Here is a 27,749-nt window from a genome sequence, read left to right as displayed (position 1 = left end):
TTGAGAGGTGTTGCTTAAGGGGGAATTCCACCGCTGCCTCAAAACCAACCGTTTGCTGTATCCTGAGCTGACCCTTCCTGAACGTATTACATCAAGTCTGAAAAATGTTGCTGCAAAAGGGCAGCAGCCTATTCCTTTCTTAGGAATGGTTTCATCTATTCCTTGCTGTTTGCTCAATAACCTTTTGCTACTTGAACTGCTCTTTCTCCCAGATTATTTTTTCGTTGCTTCCCTTGGGATCTGACCATGAGCTGAGTGTATAAAAGACTTCTAAATGAGAAGAAAAAGACCTCCAGATATTTTAACAATCCTATTTAAGTAAATAAAAATAACACTGTGTTTGATTAGCCAATTGCAATCATTTAAAGAGCAGAATGCCAAATACTTGTTTGTAAACCTACAGCTTTTATTAGTGGCAGCGTTACTGTTGTAACAGAATATGATCCTTCTCTGAGCCTCACAGGCTACCTGCATCCTCATATTTATTCAAAGCACTGCTGGATGGGCTTTGTAAGTGTTGTAGGGCTAATCCCCGTGGTTCCTTGATTATGAGCATGTGCAGAGCAGCCGAAGGTACAGTCGCGCATGTAGAGCTAACACACACAGACTTGCCTTGCAATGCCATGTTTGTGCATGTGTTTCTACAACTGAGAAGGAAACAGGGAGCCTGCCTGCCTTGCTGACTTGTCTGATGTTTTCTTGTTTCTGTTTCAGCATTCAGGATAATTCCTTCAACACCACAGCTTTAGCAGAGTAAGTCGACACTTTAAAGATGTGCCTTATTTTTAAATAAGAGTGGTAGAAAATAATTGCAAGTACTGTGTGAGAGGTCCCCAGCTTTCTGTCATGTATTTTGATTCAGGTTAATCTTAATCTCAGTATATTATTGAGACTCTGAAAAGAATTGCATAAAACAGACGCCTTTACATTTTGTGAGACCATTTGGCAACAAAGTACTTTTCTGGGAGGATATAAATTTAATATACCTCACAAATGTTTAAGTGCATGATTTCAGTGTAGGATAAATCTCCAGTGATTGTATTGCTCATTTCTGGTACTGATGATCTTGACAAACACAAGCATGTCAGAACGCATGCCCTGCATTTCCTGCATGCGTTAGGAAAAACAATTCTTTAAAAATATTTTTTGGGGAAAAAAAGACAACAAACACAGAAACATCATTTAGACAGAGCAGGCACCAAACACATTGTTCTTTGTAATTATTTCCATAAACTCATTGAGAAGGTTTTCATCTTTATTGTGATCATGAGGACATATGCATTGATTTTGTTGTTGTCATAAAGAGACAACAGAAGAGGGTGAGGACATTAGAAAGTTACAAAGGCAATGTCTTTAGGGAGGATTACAAATAAAATGATCATTTTTTTTATTCCAGTATGAAATGCTTCGATTTAGATATGCTCTGTGTTATTTTGCATGCTTTTGATTGTTTCAAAACCTTTTAGGGAAGACTCTTTGGCAGTAATGCACCAAGCAGTATCTTAGGAAGGAAGTGATTTATAGATTTGCTTGTACATTAGATGAGTTTTACACTGCTAAAATGCTCATAATTTAAAAAACCCTGGCTGGACTGTGATCTGTTTGCTTAAGTGTTACGGGGATGCATTCTGAAAGCAGGCCAAGTTGTAATTTAGTCTGCGCTATCACTCAGTGTTGTCAAAATCACTAAAGGAGAAGGTAAGCAACATTTCTTGAGAGGGTTTAAATAAATTTTCCCTCCTACATTCTTTGCCTTGCTTTCTTTGATATTTTAAGTTACTTGTTCTTTCTGGGTGATTGTGGTAAATATGGAAAGATATAATGGGAGATAATAAATCATCACATCATTCTGAATTGTTTTCATGTGTCCCTGTTATTTAAGTGTTGAGCTGTGGTATGTAAAATTCATAAATGAATAGCCAGATTTCAGGTAGTATATATATATATATATTTCCTTTTTTGTCTCTCTTCCTTTGCTCTGTCCCCTGACATCCATCTGTGTTTCACACAGAGATTCCCCTGTCATGGCCTGGTGCTGCCTCCCTCACCCTTGAGGTTTTCTGGGATGTGGATGTGATGGTTTTGCTCATTGCAGCTTTGTGTGATCATTAAGACAAGGGAAGAAAGGCTAAGTGGCATCCCTGGGGAAAGGGAGGGGAGATGGGCGCAGACAGTGCTGTGTGGAACAGAGAGGCAGCTGCGTGGCAGAGCTGGGCTGTCGTCTGAAGGCTGAATCTCTTCATTTAAGCTGTTGTTGGTGTTGTTCCAGGGCCTTTAATTCATAATCTTATCTTACCAAACATGGAAGTAGAAACTGGCTTTTAGAAAACAAAGCAGACAGACAACATCATTCAAAAAGCATTGTCTGACTTGGTTTCCAGTGTTGATTTCCCTAGATCTTGTTTAAAGCCTGCCCCCAAAGCCTGTTTGTGAGGACACACAATTACTGCAGATTTCAGCACTCATTGTTTGTGCTCTGACCATATCTGAAAATAGGTTTCTTCTATTTAGCAGAAACAGAGAGTTTGCCATGCAATGGAAGTCATCCCCATTTGACTTCTCTGAACGATGTAAAACCAGTGAAACAATACTTTCAGGAACATATCTCCAGATAAGGCAAGTGCCCGGGGCTGCTGTGTTCCCAGGAAGCCATGCATGCAGCCTGGTGGAGAAGTTGTTCACGTGAACATCTTAAAGGTCAAGTCTGCAAAAGGAAGCAGTTTTCCAGCTGTAGTGAAATGGTTGTTATTGAAAGGTGAAAATGGAAAAAAATTAAAAAGATGTTCCCACTAAACTACCTCTGGAATACAGAGGCATTGCTAGAGAGGCAGAGTAAAGTCTGTGTGGATTGGGATCCTACGATGGACTAGGCCTTAAGCAGTGTCTTATGTGAGTGAGTTTTCTCAGTTAATATTTATCCTTGCTGAGAGAAAACTATTCACCCTTCCAGACTTGGTGCTGCTGAACTTCCTCACAGTCTTTTTCAACGCATGATGGCCACTGTCTTCTCTGATTCATTTGTGCTAATCCTTTCTTTCTACTGGTATCTAGTTAGTCAAATACATTTTGTCAAGTTCAGCTGGAATATTTGTAACTTGTCTTCATTTATGACTGTAATCAGGTACTAGATGCTTACTTAGGCTTCCTGCTTCTCCAGCTCACCTTTACTACAGCCAGCTGAGAGCAGGTGATCCTTGGCTTGTCCAATTTTAGGAGTACTCACACAAACACGCACGCACAAACTTGGCTGTATTCAGTTGCCCACCATCCTCTCAGAGGGAAGAGCACAACTGCACCCACTGCAGGAATGTTATGTGATAAGGTGGATCAGGCAACTGTAGGTATATTTTCCAGTTGCGTGCAGCAAATGCTTTCATCCAAATGCTGATTTATTCAGGAAGTGTGAACACTTGAGTGTCCCTTTAAATAATTTCTGCAGCAGTCAGGCTTTTGAGAAAGACTGGCAGGGAAGAGGAATATGTTAAAAACCTTGCCATCAAATTGCAATGCAGAGCTATGAAATTATCACTTAATGTGCTCTGTCCTAAGCTGGGCAGCTCTTCTAAATATTTAATAAGTCCAAGCTGCTTCTCCCATAATGAAGAGATTCTTCTGCCAGCTGACCTCCAGTGATCCAGGCCTACTTAGTGGCTGTGCCTTGTGAGTATGAACAGAGGGTGAGGAGAGGGCCCCAACTTTTCCCCAGAAATTTTACCTGGGAAGGGTATGTATTTATTTGTTGGGAGTTTGTGCGGATGAATACATGCATATTTATTTGAAGAAAAATTGGGTTTTGGCTTTGAAGTTGTTTAATCCCCTCAAGTTAGTGCCCGGTGTACTGTTCATCACTGGTATTTTGCATATTTATCCAGAAATTCTCCATTTGATTATGCAATCTGAGGGCAATTGTGCTGTTTTTTACCTAATGGGATGGAACTGATTATGATTCTTCACAGATTTTAAACAATTCTGATAGTTCACTTTTCAAAATTAATGATCATTTTGTAGTTTATTTGGGGATTCCTTTCCCTGCTGCTCAGAGCAGAAGGAATGACTGCTCTACTGTTAATGTTTTTTTGTGAGTCTGGGATAAATTGTTTCTAATTATTATTTGGTTACATGAAGTATATTTAAAGAAAATAGAACTCAGACTGTCTTGTAATCTTCCCAGTAACTTCCGAATTCTTTGTTACCATTACTTTCAGGTGGCTGAAAAATGTACGCCAAACTGTGTACGCTTAACATTTCAAATCCTTTTCTTCCTCTGAGATTTAGACTTAGAGATATAGATCAGTGGAGAAGCTGTGGCATTAAGATAAACCAGCTAATGAAATGTGTTTATGCTTTGTTTGAGTTGCATGATCATGATTATTGCAAGCTAAATTTCTGCAGTAGCAGAAATTATTTATCAGCAATTATTTTGTATCCATTTCCAAGGTGTGATGAGGATTCAGATTCTGTTTGTGGATCTCAAGCAACCAGTTCCAGCCCCAGGTATTCTACTGCAAATTCTGTCTGAAATACACTGGAAACAAGTAAAACTGCCAGAATGCATCTTTTAATATCATTAGAAAGAACCTTTTTTATCAAGAGAATGCATAATCTCTAAGGTATTACGTGCTATAGCTATTAGTACTTGTGGGAAGTGCATTTTTGTCCTAGATATTTATGTATAAATAGCATAAGAATTAGATGTTTTTATATAAATAAATATATTATGTTTTATGTTTTTTAACTTAAAATCACAATGGTTTCATTCAGGTGCAGCTCTGATACTATTACATCCTGTTCTTCTGTATAGTGCCTGGTACAAAGCAGTAATAAGTGGAGCTGTGTAACTGTGCAATGATACACACATTGAAGAGTTCTTGTGGGGAAAAAAAAGATGATCTTTTGCACTAATTTAACTGAAGTATTCTTGACATATGAGTCTCTCATGGCTGCGCCTGTTTGTTAATTTCTAGAGGATGCAACGTAACCTTTCAGAAAGATTCTTTAAATCAGACGAAACCTTAAAATTAGCAACACTTCACATTGTTGAAATGCCCACAGGATATAAAGCAACCTACCCTGTAACAACTGCCTTGGAGGACACTTGCAGAAGGCGTGGGCAGCAATGGTTTTAAGTCTGTAAATACCCTGCAAGCATCCATCTGGAGGCTGCTGGGTCACAGATGGAAAGTGAGCTTGGCAGCTCAGAATCCTTAGGTTAAAATGTTGTGTTAGCAAGATAGTATTTCTAAAAAAAATAACCTCTGGGCATTTTAATTCAGTACCCCCTAGAGTCCCTTGGTCATGGTAGTTTCACTCCAGGGAAGAGTTCATCTCTTGGTTAAACCTTATTTGACCAGCTGAAGCTAACATCTAGATTCCACGAACAAACTAAGCAGCAGACAGGGACTTCAAAGCAGTAGTGCCCATCTGCTCATCCTGCCAGCTGCACAGGCAGTCTTGCATCCCAATTCAGGGTTGCTCCTCATGGAATACCTTTCATCTGCCAAAGACTGGACTGGCTGGGTGCAGGTAAGGCCAGCAAGGTCTTCTTTAGGGCAGGTTTTCACCCCGTAGAGTAAGCAAAACTCAGTGATTTCCAGAGTATCCATGAACAATGTCTATTTAAACCAGCAGATGTGCTGTTATAAAGGGGGACCTTACTGCAAACTGGTAGCATGTTTTACTTATTCCTTCTACCCAAACATCTCTCCTGTTGTTTAAACCCTACTTTGTGTGCCTACCTCCCTTGCTCTCTACAAAGGCCTCAACATATGAGAAAGAAAGTGTCAGAAGGGAAGTGTGACTGCAGGGAGAAATTACTCTGTGTAACATCATTTTTGTGGGATTATAAATTAGTGTGAAGCACTGGACAGGGAGGGCTCTGCTGCATGAACAATTTCCAGGTTTTATTTGGGGAGTGAGAAATGTAGCACTGAGGGTGGTGAGTGCCTCCAAAACTAGTCTTATTCCAATGAAACCCCTAACTGAATAGGTAATAATATGAACAATAGTCTAGCTTGTAAGTTTTCAATAAACAGTATCTTCTTATGATCATTTTACTAACATATGCAGTGTTTGGTTTGTAGATAACAGCCTCATAAAATTGAAACACCAAGTAGCTAAGTTCTTGTTGCTGTTCTTCATAATGTTTTGACAGGTGTCTGAAGTCCTGTCTGATGGATCTCATTTTAATTCTCTTTCAGAGATGATGATAACAAAGAAAATTATCCAGACAACACAGCTATCTTAGAAGAAAGGCGGCTGCCTTTGCAAGACACTCAGCAGCAAAAGGAGCAGGCTTTGAAGCCTGACATGGGTAACTTAAAGCTACGAAAGCCTAAGCCTGTCTCCAAGTTTGAAAATGGAAAAAGCCATGAGGAAAGTCAGGTAAAGACTGAATTTACTAATGGTAAGTTTATGGCACAATGTCTGAGCCACTTTTTGAAATGCAAACTAAAAACTGAAATCCATGACGTGATAATGATTCTACATTAATCTACTCTAATTGTCAGGGACCTGGAGTTCTGGGGCACTCCTGAAATAACAGGCAATTTCTTGGAGGCAGGGAATTGCAGAGAGGTTGCAGGTGTTGTTAGCAGTGAGTAGAGAGCACATCTCCAGAAGTACAAATCTTTTCAGATTACCTGTGACTACTTGAGTAGAGAGTATCTTTTACATGAGTATTTTGTCCACCTATGGTTTGATATGTCTCACCTTCTGTTTTTCTCATCCTTAAATAATACATTAATTCCAGAAGACTGTGGAGTCCAGTACCACTGCTCTGCTCATGGGTTTCCTTGGCATGAATGGAGGGGAGGAGAAATGTAACTTTTCTAAAAGCTATATAAAAAAAAGCTATAAATGAAGAATCCTCTGCAGCTGATGGTTCAGGTACATTGTTGCATAGACTTAGATTTATCAACCCCCAGCATTTCCTGGTAGTGCCTCTGTTCCCTCCTGGTGCTTACCACATTGTGTCTCAGGCTCAGTGTAAAGGATAGAGCTCTTCTCCAGGTTTAACTCTTCAGCTAAAGATACTCTCATGACCAGATCACTGATGTTGACATATCAGTATCAGCCCTCCCTAATCTTCTTGCGTGCTTTTTCTGGAGTTTATCCCCAATATAAGTAATAAAGTACCAACTTTTGCTTTTTTTTTTTTTTGGTGTGTGTGCTTAGTGACAGATAAATGATATGAAAATCTTGCCCTATGAAGGGCAAAGTGAGACAAAGAATTACAAGAAAGTCATAAGAAAGGGCAAGATCTGACTCATAGATCATCTCTTCCTCTTTCAGCTACCTCTGAGTCTCCTGTCTTACCCCTTCCTAAGTATGTCATGCCTGCATCTCTCACTCAGTGAGAGCTCACACAGCACAGATTTGCTGCTCCATGGTATTTTATGTGTCCCAAAGATGTTAAAAATTTTCTTTAATAGGAAACTTCTTGTTCATATATTTAGGCAGTCATAAAATACAAGTGCAACTCAGACTTGCAGTTTCGGGAATAAAACACAGTGTCAGGCAAATAATTTTCTAGGGCTTAAATTTGGAAACACAAAATGTTTAACATTTTAGCCTGTGAAAAACAGGGCTCTGCTTGCAGAAGTGCTCTGGAATGTGTTTGTTTCTGTGTAGAGTTTCTCACTGAGACCCTTGTTGTGTTGTGACCTTTAAAACCCTATTGCAGATGTGTTAGCAGCCCTTAATTTTAGTTAGTCACATCTGCCTCTCTCCATTTCGAAGCTCAAAGTGATTTCAGCTCTTGTTTATGTGTATATTGTTGTTACCTGGAAAAGTGGACTAGATTAATGCTTTGAAACACTGTGCAACTGTATACACTTTCCTTTTGTGAAACATCTTGCCACCAAGCCTTTCAGTGAGATAAATAATGTACATAAAAGCTGCTGATATCAAGATGACAAACACTAATGTTACAAAATGTGTTGTAAAAGAAAAGTATGATGCACTGCAAACGGTGACTAAACTGTTCATCCTCATTTTTCTATTGAAACTGAGTGCTTTTTCAATGGGCTCCTCACTTCCCTAGCCAAAGTTTTCTGTGACATCAAAAGCAGAATGTGGCAATATTGAAGTGACAGTTTCTCTTTTAAGATGTTGCCCTGATAAGCCGAGAGTGTTTTGTACTCAAGACTGTGCTGCTACAAGCTAGAAAATACTCTCTTTAAAATCAAAAGAAACTTTTGGTAAATAAGTTTGCTGCACGTATGCAAAGGATTTAAATCTGTTTGAATGGGAAACAAGGTAACGTGCATTTCTACTGGACAGAATCCAGATGATTTCCATTGTAGAAATGACACTGAGCAAGCAGGACCAGGTGTCTGTGCTCAGGTAGAGGAAGATGGCCAGCATGGGGATTCAGGGCTTCACAAGGCTCACAGTGTGCTGAAGTGCGACGTTTGTGCCTGTGTTTTTATGACAGAGCTGCAATACTGTGGTCACGTAGCCTAGATCTTGATGAGTAAGAGCTTATTGAATTTGCAGTGATGAATACCAGGACAAAATCTAATAAAAGTTCAGTACCAAATGACTTCAGCCAACCAAATATCAACTGATACAAAAGCATTAAGGAAAAGCTGTTCCCTGGATGCTGTATGCACTTATTTCTTCAGAGTCTAGAGCTGGGTGTGGTGTTAGGAGCTGGGGATGTGTAACCTTTCTGAAGCACTGAAACAGAGGTAGGCTGCAACTCAGCTGTAAGACATGCTGAATAACTTGTCAAACCCACATAATCAGTATTTGTCATTCTAATTCCTACTTCTGGCCTCAGTTTGTTGGAGTTTTCATTCTCTGTGTGGCAAGGCCGCTGATGTGCCTTTATTTCCCCCTCCCAGCCTTTCACTAAGAGCAAATAATTTCAATTGAAATGCAAATGTATCTTCAAACAAAAAAATATTGACCTTTGTGCATAGCACCTCTTAGCCCATATTCTGAAATCCATTATCCAACTAATACAAAGTGAATGGCTTACAGTGGCTTCTTGCCTGCTTGGGCTACAAGAAGTGCTTTTCTGAGAATGAAGATGATGCTTTATTTAAAACCATTCTGTGTTTTCCAATTGTTTCGAGATTATTAACTCTGCAATCCAGAATCCAGTTTCATGGATCTCTTTCTTCCTTAAAGCAAAATATTCAGCTACATTTGATCAGTACTGACCAGACATACAACATTTCTGCTATTTCTTTCAGGAGCTGGAGAGTTCATTGCCAGGCCTCTCAGAGCATCAAGGGAAGGCAGGATCTTCAGCTAATGACTGTGCATGGAACACGGATTTTAGATGCCAGGAAGCAGTAGTGAGATTTCAGCCAAGGTAAGCTTTGGGATAAGAGAATGAATTTCACTTCTAATTAACTGTAGGAAAGGCTAATTCATTTGCTGCCTGCTGTATAAGATATTCAGACTCCTGTCTCCCGTTGGGAGTTATATTCTGTATTTATATGCCAAGAACTGTTTGGAGAAAATGAAAGGGATGAAGATAAGAATGCAAATTTCATCCACCTTTAAATCCCCTGTTTTACAAGCAGCATGAACATCCTTGCTTCAGAAATTTCTATTCCTCCATGCCAAGTTTCAAAAATACCTCAACTCTCTTTTTTTTCTTTTCCTGTTTTTCCCCAGTGGTGACTTGCACCACTTTCTCAAAGCTGTTTTCTCACTGAGAAATGGAAACGTGAAGCAACATACCTGATTTTGGTATGGGCGTACATTTACACATAGTTTTCATTCCTCTTGTTTCAGTGCTGTAAAGGTACCCCCTTCAATGGGAGCCATTCGGTTCAGGTGTTAGCCAACTTTAGACTGCAGGAAACTCAGTAGAACATGAAGTAACTCACCTAGCAGCTACCAGTAGTCTAAATTCCATTCCCAAGCCTCCAAAGTTACGCTAAAGGCTAGAAATGGGGCTTCAGCTCAGCCAGATGATCCAACTTACCAGTAAAGGTGTGTCTGAAGGAAAAGATTCTGCTCTTATTAAGAAGCTTGGACTGTGTAAACAAGACTGTGCTCTTCACAGTCATCCTTTTTTTTTTTTTTTTTGGGCACTGCTTTATGGATTTCACATGCTCAGCTGCTGTTCAGCCCTCATTTGCCATTTCTTATGCATTTACTTGCAGTCCCGTAGTACAGTGGTGACAATGTTGGAATTTCATGGTGCTTTTTGCTGTTTCTTGAAATTCTCATTAAGATGTTTCTGTTTCCCTAATGCTGAGATGTGTTGGTTGTGGGGTAACCTGTTGATAGGCTGAATCAATCCTCTCACGTGGTAGGGAGGCTACCTTTTCTGAGCTGTTCACATGGTAGGTCACTGTCAGAGCAGGCAGGGTAAAACTGATGGCAAGACAGAAGGTAGGAAAAGAGTGTTGGCCCAGTATAGACCAGAAGTGATTCTGGAAAAGAAGATTCATTCCACAGCAGGGGATGTGGTTTACTTTTAAGGAATTATCACTGGTGGCATCACTAATGCAATATTTGGCCCAAGATACCAAGTGCACGTGGCATTGTAAAGCATATATAAATAGGACTCCAGACAACAGTGGTAGTGTAACTACAGGAATCTAGCTAGTCCTGATCTAAGAGATAAAACTGGGAGGAGCACAAAGGCTGGAGATACACAGAGTAGAGAATGTAATGCTCCTTTCTGCTTTAAATGTGGGAAATAAAAATTAAATTCGTTTGGGTTATGTTTAAATATTTTCCCTAGTTTTTAGCTCTCCGTAGTTTTATTTGAATTTTATGTGAGTTTAGAAGCAATATTAGTATCACACACATTTCAGTACTTCACATGTTCTGGTCTGTTTTACAAACAGCTCACTGCTCATGCAAATTCATCTGCCCCTTGAAGTCTGTTAGGAGCTCTGGTATGATAATTAACTTTATGTGTTTTTTTTTTTTTGTTTTTGTTTTTTTTTTTTAATGTCCACAAGCTTCCAATGTACATGTTATTGGATTCAGTATTTGCATCTGTGCAACAGCAGAACAGGATAATTCTGCCAAAGCCAGAGTTGCCAGACTCGACAAAGAGTGAGATCAGGCTTTTAATGAGAGTAGGATCCAGCCCATAGTTATTAAACTGTAAGCCCCTCGTTGCCTGACAACAATCAGATAACCTGCATTTGCCTAGAGGAGCATTTGCTCTTAGTGGAAACAAAAAAAGGCACACCCCAGAACTCCAGAGAATAGGACCAGCTCAGCATACTTATATAGGTGTTAATTTAAATCATTTTCAGACAAAAGTGGTCATTTGATTCAAAGATAACATCTTCAGAATCCCATGAATGCAAAACTGAAAACATCTCATTCTAGTATTTTCAGTAAAATAGAATAGAAAAATGCAACATGTCTGCATCCCTAAAAAAGTAGGTGAGAACATCACCTTGAATGACAGAGGGAGGGGAGCTGTGAAGATTTTACTCACTGAAGTGTAAGATGCACGAGTGACATAGCTGTGAGTTGTGCAGAACATCCTACAGTGCCTGTAAGAACTGCTTCTTTTGTTAAGGAAGTATTACTCTGAAAAGAGTCATCCAAATAGGTACCAGAAGAATACAAAGCTGATGTGTTCTTTTATTCCTCTGCCTTGTGTCTAGTACTAGCTCTGTGTTACATATTACTCTTTTTTTTTGTATATTTTTTGTAGCCTTGTAGGTCGTTCCTTACATGTTACTAAAGCAAACTATAAATAACATTTCACTCTTTCCAATTGAGTTAGTTCTTTGGATCTCTCCATGCTCCTTCATAGTGTTTTGAAACTCTTCTGCTGTCTCTTACTATCATCTCTGCTGTGTAAAAACTAGAGAATGGTTGATGGGCACCAACCTTTTAGGCTATGGCTGCATTGGCCTGGATGTGGCACAGTCCTCACACCAGCAGCAGTCAGCAGGAAGAGGTTTTCCCCTTGCTGGTCCAGGACTCTCCTTTTCTATTTCCACATGGAGAAGCAGTGATTCGCTGAGGGAAAAGCAAAGCTCTGAATGCCACTGAGGGCTGCTAAGTGGCATTTAGTACAAAACATGGAAATCTCTCTTGCTCAAAGGATTTCCATCTACTTGTGAGAGTCCCACAGGTCTGTGTGAAATTTGCAGAAGATAATTTTAAGCAGAAAGCTGAAGGTTGAGAGCTTAAAATGCCATCAAGTTTCAATACAGAAAGGCTTATTCTTTATGGCTCTGATATAGGAAAATACTCATTCTTAAAGCACGTGAGACAAACTGTGTTTAGTTTTAAAGGTTTGAACTCTTATTGGCTTCAGCTGTCATGGCACTAAGAACTGGTCATGCTGCTGATGGTCTCAGTGTGACAGAACGAATTTACATTTTAATGACGTAGTTTCCATTCACAGTTTAAATGTAGACTTCACAGAATTCAGTAAAATCACTGGCATTTTTTATTTTTATCTTTGCACAAGGTATAAAAAGCAGAAATAAGTTTCATAGAAATGTTATTTTTTCAATATCTTGTAACTGGTAATTTACACACAAATGTGATGAAGAGAGTCTAGAACATCTGTTGCACAAGAAACCTATTGATAGAAAAGTCTTGTTTTGTTTTGTAGAATTGATCAAAACACATGTAATTCACAAAATGAAGCAACTGAGCAACTATGCAACCTAAGTGAGGTAAGTGTGACCACAAATGGAAACACGGTGTTACAATTTTGAATCAAATGAGTTTTTTCTCAGCACTTGGAATAATAAAATCACTTGAGAATCCTAGGTTATCTTCTTAATGAATGATTTTGGCCATGTTTTTGAAGACAGGTGTAAAAATGCGATGTGAGACTGCTGTAATGGTTTAAAAGTCAGACTTTTAAACTAAGTGAACTGCACTACATTTTATCTGTGACCAGAAAAGAATGAAACATTCAATATTGACTAAGTGAAATGCCATCTTGCAAGAAGATTTGATTTTTGCCTCATATTACTGCTTAAATCAATTATGTTTTGTTTAAAAATAAGGAGTTCTCAAAGGTCGCTACATCCTACATAAATAAACCATGAACAGAACAATGTAATCTGAAAAGTGCTTTTGTCAGAGAGCAGGAGGGGAGGGTTGGAGTAAAGAGGGGAAGCAGGGAAAGCCAAATAATACCTGTGATACTTGAAACAAGAGCTGTTTTCACAGCGATTATGGCAGGAGCACTGCATGAGTAGAACACAAAGAAGCTGTTTCTGTGACCAAGACAAACAGTGGATGAGCCTGGGATAGTCACCGTCAAGGCAGTATGGAGGAGGCCAAAAGCAAGCTGTGCAGTTACTCAAAGTGGGAAACATCATAAAGCATATTCCACAAGCCAGGGTATCTGTATACTAGCAGATATAATCTTAATTCTGCAAGAGCAGTGAATGTGCTAGGATGTAAACAAGGACCAGATGATCCTTAAAAGTGTAGCCCAAGAAGACCACAGAATGAGGGCAGATGTGGTGGGGAAGAATTGGGTATAAGAGAAAACCTATTCCTGTCAAAGCATAAAATACCAGCTTTGTTTCTGCAATGTGCCTGAATTACATTAGGAGAAAACTATGCTGTGTCCTTTTAAAGGAATTCAGATTAAAAAAAAAAAAAGTTGTAATTATTTCCCATGCATTCATGTCATTGTCGTGCAGCTCACAATTGAAAATCCCAATAATAACTAGGAAGGCCCTTTCTGTAAGGGAGAATTCTCAGCCCTTGTCTAGCCAGTTAAGGCTCTGGGAGAAATCATTGTTATTGTTTCTTCTGAGAAGCTCCAGTGCAAATATCACCAGTTTCCACAGCTAGAAAATCCCAAGTTGGGATCCATAGAAATCACTGAGTCCACTCTGGTCTTCACAGAAGATTTAAATAACAGTATATTTAAATAACTTTAATTTTTTGCAAAGGATTCCTCTAAGGTAAATATTATTGTAAATAAAAAAAAGTTTAAAGAAAAAAACACCCTAAAAACAATAAATAACAGCATTGAAACAGATTATTAGTTCAAAAAATGAAATGAATTGCAAATTATTTGTGGGGAATGAGCCACAGCTACACTCTGGTGTTAGCTTTGCAAAAATCTCAGATTGTTGTATATCTCAGGTCTCCTGCAAACCTAAATGGAGAGGCATTATTACAAAGCAAATTCCCTTCTTGGATTCAGAAAAAGCACTGTCTCTCCTTAATAGTCATCAGTGACATTATACAGACCCAGAGCATATCTTGTTCCATCTTTTTGTTGCTTGTTTGTGACCCATGAGGGAAGTTTTGAATTGAAAATGTCATTTGCCTCAAGACGCAAGCATTGCCCTAGCAGATACCACAGGTTTATTTATGTTCACGTAAAATATGCCTATCTTGTTTTAACCTTAACCCTCAGATTAAAAGGCAAGGAAGATGCTTTTGTATGTCACTGTTCTAGTGCTGCTTTTAATTTCCTTACTCTGAAGAAATTGAACAGACTGATATTTACCCTTTTTTTTCCCCTGTATGAATCACTCTAAAGGCCATTAAATACTGAAAGCTTGGCTTGTTCTACTTCTCAATCCCAGCTGATGCCATAAATCCTGTAAATTCACCAGCAAACTGGATATAATAGAACTGCCCTCCAGTCTTGGGCAGGCCCATGGGCAGATTGCAACCATCCTCAGCACTCAGAAACACTGTGCATGGTTGGGTAGATGTATTTGTACAGAAAGGACCAAGCACAAGCTTTACTTCTCCAACACCTGGGTGGGATCCATGTGAGTGGTAAACACACTCTCCTTCCCTTCCCTCAGTTCCTAAACATGCTACGCTTTTCCCTACCCTGGTGATCAAAGGAAGCTGATCGTGGTAAAGCATTTTCAGGGGAAGAAGTATTTCTAACAGCAGTGGTTCTCTATCAGCCATCATATCCATCTGCTCTATGCTGTGGGTGGTCACTGATCAGCAGGCATGGTGGTGCCCAGGGAAGATTTGTGGGGCTGCGTGGTTTTCAACAGTCCCTTGGAAAGAGAGATGGCTGGGAGGGCTGAATTCAGACTACAAACTTGCTTGTTTGTAAAGATGGTTTCTTTACTGCAGATTAAACTCCTGTCAACAGCAGCCCTTCTGCACTCTTTTTTCTTTCCCCAGCAGGCAGGACTGTGATACCTTCATGATTGTTCTTTTAAAGCAGTAGCAGAAGTTACAAATAGGAAAGAAAAGCCACACTGCACATTCTTGTGCTTTCCTTGATGTATAGTTGTAATTATACAAATATATAGACATAACTACAAAGTGAATGGACAGCCATAGAGTAAATAAGAAAAGACTCACCAATGTTGAGGCTCACAGTCAAGATGAATGCTCACCAATATTGAGGCTTAGCCACAAAAACTCTACAAAGAAGCAATCTCCAGAAAGAGATGCTGCTTTAGTGGTCAGCCCTTAAATGGGATCTAGGAGATGTGAATTACCTTCACCTGAGCTCCCACAGCTGCCTCAGATGGTTAATCAGAGGTTCAGGCTGTGATTAACAGTTTCCCATACACTTGGGCTTGTTGTAAAGGTCTTTATTTTTCCATTATATTTGACTTGCAAAAATGCAGGATTTCTTCTTCTACTGAAATCGGTATAGCTCAAGTTGTCACTACTTCAAGAGGACAATAATGATGGCTATTCTAAATGCTTCTTTTTCAACCTTGCAAAGTACTGTTCTTAAGAGGCAGCAGTATGTATATTTTCTCCAAATAAACACAAGGATCCATTTTAAATATTAATGCCCTTCCACTTACATTAGCAAGAATCACAGATTATTATGTGACATTAGTGTTAAGCACCAGAATAACACCGGAATAAGCATCAAATCTGAAGGATTTGAACTGAGTTAATTAGCTGCTCTAATATGCCATGACTTAAATTACTTCAGTGATACTGCTTTTTCATGGGAGAATTTACCAAAAGTTATGATAGTACCTTCCATGACCTAACACCTCCCTCTCTCTTTATATATTGTAGCTATCAATATTTGCTTCTAACCTGGTCTGTAACATTTTTAAAACAGTCAGGAGCTGAGATGGCCTAGCTGGGCTCCAGAGGCAGGTCCTGGAACATGAGAGCTCTGTAAATAGTGTGCATATGGGCTAACCATACCTTCAGACTGGGTGTGTTGCTGAGTGTGTGCTGTGCAGGACTTTTACTTCTTTCTAACCTCAGTTCTGCCACTAGTTGGCCTGATACCTGCAAGCCCGAGGGTGGGTACATGACCTGCTGCCCTGCATGGTCTGCAGGTAGAGATGTGGGGACACATCGCTCTGGATACAGGGAGAGAGGGCCCAGGCTAGTGGAATCCACCCGGCAGCTCTGGCTGCGTTGATGCTTTGGGCAGCCCCCAGAGAAGCAGGGGATGCAGCAGGGGGGTCATTTAGTAGGACACTCTTGTTGCCTGCAAGCCTGTGACCCCAGGTAGCTTTCTGCCTGGCCTCTGCTTAGAACTGTCTCTTTGTGTGTGTTTCCACAAACGTTTGGTGGCTTTTCCTGTATGGTGTGCTTTGTCAGTATCATAGTACCCAGATGTGTTTTAAGAGTGAGATGAGGTTGATGGTATATTCCAGTTTCATAATTTCCCTGGTAACACCAAAATGGTATACATTAATTACTCATATTCTCCCTACATCAAATCTCTGTCAAGGGCACATTCAAGAAATTAAAGAAGGTATTTCTATCATTATTACATGAATTTTTTTAGCATTTGGCAGTGGCTGGAAATTTGCCATCCACCCACTTTCTACAACTCGCTGAAAAATACCACAGAAAGTAACAGAATTTACTAGTGAATTACACTGCTGAAATTGTTGAAATTGGAAGTGTTTAACATGTATAATAAGAAATGCAAATGAATGTATTATCTTGATTGGGGAATTTTTCATTCAAATGCCAAAGTCCATGAAGGTTAGAGTTTTTTGTCAGTCATTCATCTATGTTCTTCTTAACAGGAGACTTAGAGACTGCCTTGAAAACTCTGGAAGGGTGCTTGCCATACACAGTCGTTGCAATGAGGTCTGTGCTGGGATCAGGACAAGGGGGAATGGTTTTAAACCAAAGGAAGAGAGATTTGGATTAGATGTGAGGTGGAAGTTTGTAACTGAAAGTGTTCAGGTGAAGAAACAGAGTCCCTAGTGAGGTTGGGAAAACCCCATCCCTAGAGGTGTTCGAGGTTGGGCTGGATGGGGCCCTGAGCAACCTGTTCTATGATGTGATGTAGCAGCTGGCAACCCTGCCTGTGGCAAGGGGTTGGAACTTGATGATCCTTGAAATCCGTTTTAATTCAAGCCATTCTATGATTCTATGATCCCTGGCCCGTAAATCAAATAGTAACTGTAAAACATTGTCCACATGTTGTGGTGATTACACAACTGCAGTATTTAGCTGAGGTGAGAGGTGGTAGAAAATGAGGCCTGATACGTCATGAAGACTCTTCACAAACCAGTGCCATGAGTATCCCTTCAAGACAGCATCCTTAATTTCATGGGGAAAATTCACTTCTTGCTTTTTCCAAACTTCACTGTTTTGAAGTATCTCCTTGAAACAGCTCCTTTCTATTCCCTTTTCACTGCCTGAGTTCTATGTAAGGAACAAAAAGGTCAAGGCTGAAAGTCTTCCCTGCTGTTCTCTGTAAAATTCACTTGCCTTTATTTTTCCTAGCCAAAAATACTGCCACCCTCAGACTTATAATAAGTGCTCTGTTAAAATTAAATAATAATGAGCAGATCTATTAAGCTACACTAATAAATAATTTCACTATTTCATTAAATGAACCAATACATTAGTTTCTGATCTTTGATGCAGAAGGAAAAGTACCTTTTTAGGGTATAAACTCAAGGGATTTCTTTGTATTGTATCTCAGATTTCTTTCAGAAAACACTCTCTGTAAATATGTTCTATGTGAGCAATTTAACATTTTATGTATATTCTGAATGTATCAGCTGCCTGATTATTAAAACAGCTGTATGTGTTTTTGTTTTATGCTGCAAGTTCTATTTCCCTTGAGGAAGGGAAGCTGAATACACTGGATGTCAATAGTGACTCACTTCACCCAGCTGAATGGTGATTAGGGCTTTTACAGCATTTGAATCATAGCAAGATACTTGTGTCAGATTGTACAGCTGAGTATTGCGCGCAGCACCGAGATTAAAATGAGAAATGGACCAAACATGACACTGTAGCTGGGAGTGATGTTATAGATAACTAGCCTTGTCCCCATTGATTTGTCTGCAGTAAGTGACAATGATCTGTTAATTTTGCCTTTGCAGCAGATAGGAAATGATCTGGTTGCTTTGCAGAAGCAGCAGCCACCTACATAAAAGCAATGTCTACATGAGGAAGCATCTCTAAAAAAGCCAATTAAGTAATATCTCTTCCAAGAATCCCATGAGGCAGCGTGTTCTCAGTAACTCTTTGTTCACTGCTATGTACTGCACAATAGGCTGAAGAGGGAGAGTGTGTTTTTTTTAATGAATGGTAAATGGGGAGGGACATAATGTCATCAGATCGTGATGTCAGCCCAATGAATGAAATACTTACCCGGTGTATTGCTTCAGGACCAAGAAAAAAGGGACACCATCTCAGTTTGGCTTCCTAGAATAAATTGTCTTTTGCTGACGATGTCATCTTTCCCACGTGTCATGAATAATCCATTTAAATTGGGACTTAAATAACCAGAAGTGAAGAAACTCGTGGAATAGTGCTTGTTTGTTCTTTTGTACATCCTCAGAGCTGCTAGTGGAACACCCCTTTGCAGGCGCTCCTAATGGGCTCAGTGAGTTGAAGAGCTATCGCTGTATTTTGTTGCTCTCTATCTAGCCCAATGTTCTGCTTTTGTCTGCAGAATTCTTTGCTGAAGCTACAAGCGCTCGAAACCGATCTGTGCTCTGCGTTTCTGCCAACCCAGGAGGAAACTCCCCAGCTGCCGGCACCCAAGGATCCAGCCCCTTCTTCAGTCCAAACCAGTGTGCAAGCTGAAGGGGCCAGTAGCGGAGGTAAGGGATCGTGTCATGATGTGCTCTCATTTGCAATTATAAAACAGCCTTGTGACTCGCAGTCTAATCTCAGATTTGCAGTCCTCTGGGAAATAGTGCCGAGCTGATGCAAAGCACTGTTTCCTGATGCAAACGCTAATGTAAAAAGGGGTGATACTTGTTAAAAGATCAGATAAAAAGAGCTATAGCCTTCTGTCTTTCTGCAAGGGAAATCTGATCTTTCAAATAGATTTTAAGAATCCTGATTCTATTCAGTTTGTCTGTTATTTATTCAAATGAATTTATGCTTTTTGTCTCCTGTGCCTGTATTGTGTGAGATCCTCTGCCATATCATGTAATTCTATTTCTGTCGTTCTTTTTGTCAGACCAATATCACTTCATTTCTCCTATTATTGATTTTAGTTTAATGTATCAGCGGAGAGATAGTGAAGGTGATTCTTAACAGCATGTGCATTTTAATCATTCATGATTCTCTATTACTACTCATCTGGGCAAACTGTGTTGTGTTACCTCTCTCTTTCCTCAGTATGGAAACCAGTCCTTGCAATAAATAGCCCAGAGGCTCTGCACTATTTTTGTCAATTCATAGCTTCTAGTCACTGGGTTGATAGTCGTGATGCTTGGGAGAGGAATCACGGTTCGTGAAAAATAGGCCAAAGGCAATATGACTAATAAATCTCACAGACAAGTGACATGAATACACAAACACTTAAACTGTTGACCATATATGGTCCAAATTAAAGCAGATAGGTAAGTAATCACTGTACAATTGACATTTTATGTCTGAATAAATGCTGGGTTCAAAAGAACTTATTTCTAAAGCTGTTCGCTTAGAATTTTCAGCAAGAAATAACAGCAAGTTATATACCTAAAAAGATGACAAATTATAGCTTTTATATGTACTTAAGTTTGATGTTTGTATTGGAAAATTAAGGGAAATGATAAGTAGAATCCAAATTATGATCAAGTAGAAGGAATGTAAAGAACACTGCATTTCCTGTTGTTTTGAGTATGGAGTTTTTAGCTTTAAAAAGGGTACTTTTGCCCAGCTAGGCAAACGTCTTAATGGCTGTGGGTACAAGTATTGAAATTTCAATAGTGTTATTGCTGTGGATCTAAGGCAGACAAAGATTTAACTGTGCTGCACAAGAAGAGACATTTTGCAGCCCATCCAAAACCTGCACTGACTCTTCCTTTATGTCAAGGATGAGTTTTCCTCCTCTTCATGCAGTTTACCAAATTACTTTGTTGTGGTAGTTTGAAATTTATTGTTAGGATGGTTCATAATAGGATTCCTTTAATTTTTATTTTTATTTTCTCATTATTTGCTTTTGCTTTAGATTGGTAGAGAACACCAACTTCAGGTGTTCTCTCTAGCTCCTATTTGCCCATCTCCATCTACACAGAGAAATGTTGGATGATATAGCATTCCTGCCATGAAGTTCAGAGCATGCTCTGTCCCTCTGGCAGTTCAAACTTGTGCTTCAGTTGAAGTTTACTTATTAAAATGGATTTTAATAGAATCTCAGTTCTAACACCTGTGCTGTGATTGGTTGAATTTTCCTTATTGAGTTCCTTTTTTTTATAGATGGTGCTTGTCTTAATTCTGTCTCTCAAATTATTAACGGAATCTGATTCATTGAGTTTAGGTACAGTTGTCACATGAGACTATTGGCTTTTTCAGGTTGAACTTGGATGGACATCCAAAGACTTGCACCAGTCTAGAAACAGACTATATAGGGGATGCACAATATTCACCATGTGTCTAGTTTTTCGCTTCTGCTTAATCAATCAGGCAATAGAAAAAAAATGTACAATATTTTTAATATATCTTTGTGTAATGTATTTCATAAAATAAATACATGTACACTTACATGTGTGGTTAAAAGAAAGCCCAGCAGTTTGTTAAAATGACAGGCTACTTTCAGTACAAATTTTAAGGGATCAGTGGTAAATCTTGCTGAAACGAGTCATCAGTTTCCTTTTGGATATGGAAAAAATTGAACTAGAGCTGGCAAAATAAGTCCATGAAGAACTGAAAAGGGGTAATAAGCAAGATTTCTTAACTAGAAAAAAAGCAGAATATAAGTTATATTCTATGGATGTGAGTATACATGTGACTTGAGCAGCAAGCTGCTGCATTCAACAGATGTCACAAATGTTGAAACACATTATATCAATGTATTTATTTTTATAGACAACAGATGATGATGTCTTATTATTTCACTTAAACTAAACAGAAATATATGTATCATAAAACCTGTATTATTGACTGAAGTCCACATTATTGAGCTTACTGCCTACTGTAAGGTACTAGATACTGGCCTTGAGTCCTCTGGTGACCTCTTGCCCGTGGCAAGCTGGACTGAATAAATGACACAAAACAGATGCATGCTAAGGGGCAACATATGAGCTTGACTAGAAGTGGCTATGTTTCCCAGTCTGAGCAAAATTAGTGGCTGAAATTAGTCAGACATATGAATGCATGTAGACATTGGGTTAGTATGCTTGTTTCTCATAAAACAACAGTGTCTGGTTTAGAATCTACACAGGTCTGGTATCAGGACAACAGCCTTAAAATGTAAGTAAAAATGGCCATGTAAATGAATAAGTTGTCATGAGTAATTGAGCACTTCTGAACCATACACAGCAATTCAGTGTATCTGGGGTACGATACATTTGGAACTAAGACCTTTTTTGGGGCCATAGGAAATGTAACAGGGAAGATTAATTGCCAGAAACTAACAGCACTTTTATGTTTATCACTGTATGTTGTCTGTGTAAATAACTTCCTGTGACTGGTACCATATTGTGTCTATGCTTCACCCAGATGTCTTTCTCTCTCTTTGGGAGGATTTAGTTCTCATGCTCTGTTTAGAACTTCTGGGAGTTGCTCTCATACCTTTTAGAGGTGAATTTTTCCAACAGAGTAGGGGGTAATTAGAAGAAAGATGGTAGGTTAGAATTAATAATCACCAACATTGTCTTACTATGATAAAATGCTTAATGTAATAATAATTGATGGTGCTGTTGAAGGAAATGCACTTATAGATACAGAAGTCACATGTAACTATCGCATGACAGACTAAACTGTGATTATGCAGTATACAGTCAGCAAAGCAAAAACAGTTGGATACTGTCCAGTGAAATAATATTCTTGCTTTTTTACTTTTATTTTCATGTGTAATGTTAGACTCATATGCATGTTATTTCAAAACCTAATGAAATTAGCGAACTACAAACAAGATTGGAGGTTCTTAGTATCAGGAAATACAGTGTTTGTGTTCTGCCTTTCCACTGACCAAAGGAAAGAAAGTCACAACATAAATCTTGTTCTGTATATTTATCTTCTGCTTCAGGAGCGTGGCTCTCAAAAGCAAATATTTATAAAAGTCTAATTAATGTTTCTCGTCTGGGAAACTGTCCATCTTTATATAATACTCCATAGTTAGAAATATATCTACCCACTTTCTCCCTTGGAACTTAGAAGACACTGTACGTTAAGCCAACAAGTGCCCTTTGTATTTTCTCACCCTCAGTATTATGTTTAAGGTGCTTGTGATACTCTGTTGGAATACTTGCTGTTTACTTTGAATGCTTGCACTTTCAATCCTTCTATAAGAACAGGTTTCTGTTTATCTAAGTAGATGTACCTAACAAATGACCTTTAATACACAGTGTTTTGTGTTTCCTTTCTAGAGCCTTCACCAGCCCATAGAGACTGGCAGAATGACACGGACAGCAGCCCACAAGAACATCGCTCCCTAGGAGCCAGCCGACTGCTGTATCACATTACTGATGGAGACAATCCTCTTTTGTCACCACGCTGCTCTATCTTTAGCCAAAGCCAGAGATTTAATCTAGACCCAGAATCTGCCCCTTCTCCTCCAAGTGCTCAACCTTTCATGATGTGAGGAAGTACACTGAAATTTATCTGTATTTTAAATTCATTTTGAACATCTTTGACTCTATTGGCCTTTCAGTTAGTCCTGTGTTATAAATAAGAAAATGTCACGTTGTAGTGTATTTTGGCACGGTGAATTTGAAATGGGAACTAGCATTTTTCGCTAATAACTCAGTGTAACGTTGTTCCAAGTCTTTGTTATCTATAGTTACGCAGTGACAGATTTAAAATTTAAGTACTATTCTGTTAAGTGAATGTAACATAGAGAGGGTTATTGAGGTCCAAAATATTACAGATTTTACCAGTAATAAAACTACAACTTGTGTCATTTCCTAAATACGAATGTCATAGAATATATGAGCAATATGTGACCTCCAGAAATCATGACTTTTAAGTAATGATTGTTTCTAACTGAAAAGCATACATACATAGTTCAGTCAACTGCATATAAAGAACAATCAAACCTGTTGACTTGTAATTATAAAAAAATTATATTTTGAAAAATATTCAGAAATTCAAAAATTAAAGAGAAAGATATATATGAAACATATTAGCATATTGTAGGGATACCATCAAGGAAAAACAATTATTTCATGCTAACTTCATAAAGCTAAACTCCCTCTAACCTGTGAAAGAACCTATGTATAAATTCTGATGTGCTAAGAAAGTGTTAAGTGTGCTGCAAAAAGGCACAGTGCATTTTAGCTGTTCTTTATACAACGACTATGGTTTGGGCTTTTGCAGACCAAGAAGTTCTTCTAGATGTAATTGCGAAGAGTGCAAAGAACCCCAAACAGTAGCACAACTTACCAAGCATCTTCAGAGTCTCAAGAGAAAAATTAGGAAGTATGAAGAAAAGTTTGAGCGAGAAAAAAAATACCTGGTAAGATCATCATTGAGAAGATAAAGGGAAATACTGCAAAAGGCAGGAATTCCAGCGTATTTGGAATTATGTAAACAGCAAGATGAAGAATTTTTTTTGGTAAAATGGAAAAGTTATCAATGAGGGAATATATTTTATCATTTTTCAGTGTATTCAGTAGTCCTGAGACTAATCTGCATTTTCTTTGTATTATCTTTATTATAAAACAGGCATCTTCTACATGTGTGAGAAGCGTGAGTCACTTAAACATAGCTGATAGGCTTATGAACTGAAGTGATTCAGAAGCTGGAAAGCCAATTATTTACTTGATGGTTAAGTGATTTGTTTGGAAACTATCATTCTGCTTTGCAGATTCCTTCTTTTACAAAGATCCCTTTGAACTTCCAAAACATAGAACTCCATAGAAGCTGATGGAAGAGATTAGAGAAATATCAGTTGTGATGTGTTGCTGGTGCAGAGATGCTGGAGGCTATGCAGTTTATGCAAGATCATTGCTTGTTATCAAGCTAGTTTGTTTAATGTGATTAGTGTAGCATAAGCACGTAAACACATCACAATGCTACGGATGTGTCCAGTATGAAACAGGGAGGTTTGTGATATGTTATGACTGTGCTAAAATGAAAAATCCTCAATTCCTTCTTTTTTCCTCCTTCCTTTGTGCTTTATACTCAGCCTTCACATGGTGACAAGACTTCCAATCCTGAAGTTCTGAAATGGATGAACGATTTGGCCAAAGGTCGTAAGCAGCTCAAAGGTACGTAATAGCCAGTCATTTCAATTTAGTGCTGAAGCACTTAGAAGCAGCACGAGTGTACCTGGAATATTTTACAATTAGTTCTCTATTCTTTGTGCTCTGCTTCTTTTTCTCTACTGTATGACAGTAAGTATCCTAATGACAACAAAGACACTAGTTGACATGACTTGCCTTGATTCCTGACAGCAGGGATCAAAGTCAATTGGATACTCACAACGAGGCAACGAGAAGAGGGGGGAAAAATACATCATCTGTCCTTCATAAATACCAACATTCATGTAAAAGGCAATGTTATTTGGAGTACTTTCCAAGTGTCTGTTTGCTGGCCTAAGATAACTAGAATTAATGTAAAATACTGAACTGCAAAGTTAAAAGATTCTTAGCAACAGCATTGACTGAGGTTATGCAATTCTAAAGCTTTTATTTATTTGACTGTAGAAACAGACCTTTCCCTGATATTTGATTTGGTCTTTGGGGGTCACATTTTGCCCTTGATTGTCTACACACAGCCCCGTGAACATCTGTAGGTATATCACATGCTTGCCTTCAGGGAGAATGCAACCAGGATTGATTGATTTTTATTATCTAAAGGCTATTTATAAATTATCTAAAAGCTCTTTTTCATTATAAAAGGACTCACATTACTAATTAAATTCTAGTGTTATATTTTATATCTCATTTGAATACCAAAGGTGTTATTGTAGTAAAGAATTAAAAACTCATCTTCTGGTACATTTCTTCTGGGATGGTCTCCACTAAATACTAGGTCTTGCACCAGTCAGATATGACTGGAGCTACTTCAGCCTTTAATTCAGCACCCTCATTGTCCTGTGCAGCTCCAGTCTGTTGCCTTAGTGTCAAGCTAATACATATTTCTTGCATCCAGACCAGCTGCTGACTAGGAAGCTAAGATACACTGTGTCTTGTCTGTCTTCTGATGCCTGGCTCATGTGTTGCTCTGCAGACTGAAGTCCTTTAAGCAAAGCAGCCTGGCTGGGATGGTGATGCAGCCTCTGGAAATGATGTTGATGTTTTATTTTGTATTAGAGAAGAGTAGGACTGATTAAAACACTTCTCAGAGAAAGGCCTTTACTTTCTGCCTTCTTACTTATTGTATAGTTGGAATAATACAAGTGTATAGTTGTGATTACAGAGTAAATAGCCAGAGGGTATCTAAGAAAAGACTCACCAGTGCTGAGGCCTTCAGTTGAGATGGATGCTCGCCAATGTTGAAGCTCATCACAAAAACTCCACAAAGCAGCAATCTTCAAAAAGAGATGCCTTAGCGGAGGCCAGCCCTTAAATGGGATCTAGGAGAGGTGCAGTCAAACTCCACCCCTTCTGTGAGCACAGCTGAATTACTGTGCTCCCACAGCTGACTCATTGTTTGCCTCAGTTGGTTAATCAGAGGTTCAGGTTGTGATCAGCAGTTTCCCTTACACTTATGCAAAAGTACAGAGGGGCAAGCAAGCAGGACAGTGCTAAGAGTGGGGCAGATGGCACCTTCTCTAGGAAAATGGCTGTAGAGGACTGCATCCTTAGGGAACAATCCCTACGGCAGGCTTGGGCACTTATCCTGGGCATCAGATCATTTAGAGGTATTAGACAAATGTGAATTGGGTGAGGAGAAGAGGGGGAGAGAGATTTTTGCTACCAATCCTCCCTTCTCCTCCCCTCCAACCTCCCACTCTCTGCTCCCTGCCCACCCACCCCCTAAAAAAAAGAACACCAAAAAACCCCAAAACAGCAACAAACCCAACCAAAACAGAACGGAAAGAAAAATAAATAAATAAATAAAATAAACCTTTCAGTCCCTTTCCCATTCTAATTTCCACTGCAAACCTTTGCTGATCCCTACTCTGACTTCACTCATTAAACCAGTCCCTTTCCAATCTTACTCTGTCATAATTAATGCTCTTATGTCAAAGATGTGTTAGGAGGCAAAAGAGAGATAACTGTGATATCTGCTAAGTATCACTGATCTGGACACATCTTATGTTAAAACGTTGAAGCAAAGCAGAGTTACTGTCCTAAACAGCTGCACTATAATAACTGCATGTGGGAAGACTGGATGCTTTGCTTCTTATAGTATTAAAGGAAACTTGTTTGCAAATATTTCTCACCTATTTACAAGTAAATAATTTACCTTTCAGAGCTGAAACTCAGAATGTCAGAAGAGCAAAACTGTACCTCCAGAGCACCCCAAAGAAATGATAATAGTGAAAGTAGTGGGACCTCCACAGAGACTGGGACACAGGAGGCCACAAGCATGGAACCAGCTCCTTCAGCAGAAGAAACCATGGACAACGTATTGAGCCGATTAAAGGAGAAAAGACAACACTTCAACATTCCTGAGACTATTAAGGTAATTAACAAATCTGGTTGTTTCTTTTAGAACTTCATCATCTGAAGCAGATATTTGATGCTGGTGGGTACGCATCTTGTGAGGTGAAGTTTTTATTTTTACAAGTAGTGCCAAACACTTTTTACTCAGAGATGGATGTAAAAAATTATTTGCCAGCCTCACCTACTTGAGGTTACATACATGAGAAAAGCATCTTTCAGTGTATCAAACAAGGTAAAAGCAAATGTAATCCTATTTTGAGTCCACAGAAGCTTTGCTGTAATGAGGGACCAAGACTTTCCCCCATTGAACCGCCCACTCAGTCACTCAAAGGGCTCCCTGTGGACACACTGGGAGGCTTTTCTGGCTCCTGGGCCATTGGCTGACACAGTGACTAAGTCAGTCCTCACTGGTGTAAAAAAGTGTGTTTTGCTGAGTCTTCCATTGCAGAATTCAAATGTACACAAGCCATTAATAGCAGACAGGGTGACTTCACCTTTGGTTCCTGCACAGGACCCGTGAGGCCTCCCTAGTAGACAATAAAACTGCAGGTCTGTTTGGTGGATCTCTCCCAAATGTTTCTGAAGTAGAGAAATTAGGAACATGTGTGAAATTATTTGGACAGTAAAGATCCCCTTTCACCTGGGTAATGATGAAAACATCTGTCCAGTTGATAGCCCTGCATTGATGTCACGTGGGCAGCACAACCATCCAGGCTGCTTTGCCCTGTGATACTGTTACATTTACTTGCATTTGTATTGCCTCTGCTCTTCTACATTCTTGATTACTCTTCTCAATTTAAGAGAAGATATAATATCCCATGAAATGCACTTGTGTGGATGCAGATTGAATTATTCTTTCAAATTAATATCTATGTTAAAATTCTGTACAGAATGCTACTG

General features: G+C 39.0%; 1 protein-coding gene across 6 annotated transcripts in view; it reads left to right on the top strand.

The window, feature by feature from the left end:
* Positions 1-560: 560 nt before the first annotated feature.
* Positions 561-27,749, top strand: part of FAM13C (family with sequence similarity 13 member C) — a 36,568-nt gene continuing 9,379 nt past the window's right edge. For 2 of the 6 annotated variants that reach the window (XM_085553982.1, XM_085553981.1), the window contains exons 1-10: positions 561-753; positions 4,438-4,610; positions 6,198-6,381; positions 9,201-9,322; positions 12,563-12,626; positions 18,812-18,962; positions 22,662-22,872; positions 23,611-23,749; positions 24,422-24,503; positions 26,657-26,868. In XM_085553982.1, the coding sequence (XP_085410108.1) occupies positions 6,307-6,381; positions 9,201-9,322; positions 12,563-12,626; positions 18,812-18,962; positions 22,662-22,872; positions 23,611-23,749; positions 24,422-24,503; positions 26,657-26,868 (1,056 nt within the window). In that variant the 5' untranslated portion in view covers positions 561-753; positions 4,438-4,610; positions 6,198-6,306. The remainder of the gene's footprint in view (positions 754-4,437; positions 4,611-6,197; positions 6,382-9,200; positions 9,323-12,562; positions 12,627-18,811; positions 18,963-22,661; positions 22,873-23,610; positions 23,750-24,421; positions 24,504-26,656; positions 26,869-27,749) is intronic. The other 4 variants (XM_085553980.1, XM_015865989.3, XM_015865987.3 and 1 more) reach the window with 3 other exon arrangements.

This window comes from Coturnix japonica, chromosome 8 (genome assembly GCF_054131305.1).
Source record: "Coturnix japonica strain WE chromosome 8, WE-NBRP24, whole genome shotgun sequence".
Lineage (NCBI taxonomy): Eukaryota > Metazoa > Chordata > Aves > Galliformes > Phasianidae > Coturnix > Coturnix japonica.
The sequence above is the reverse complement of the archived record's forward strand: the minus strand, read 5'-3'. Positions and strand labels throughout refer to the sequence as shown.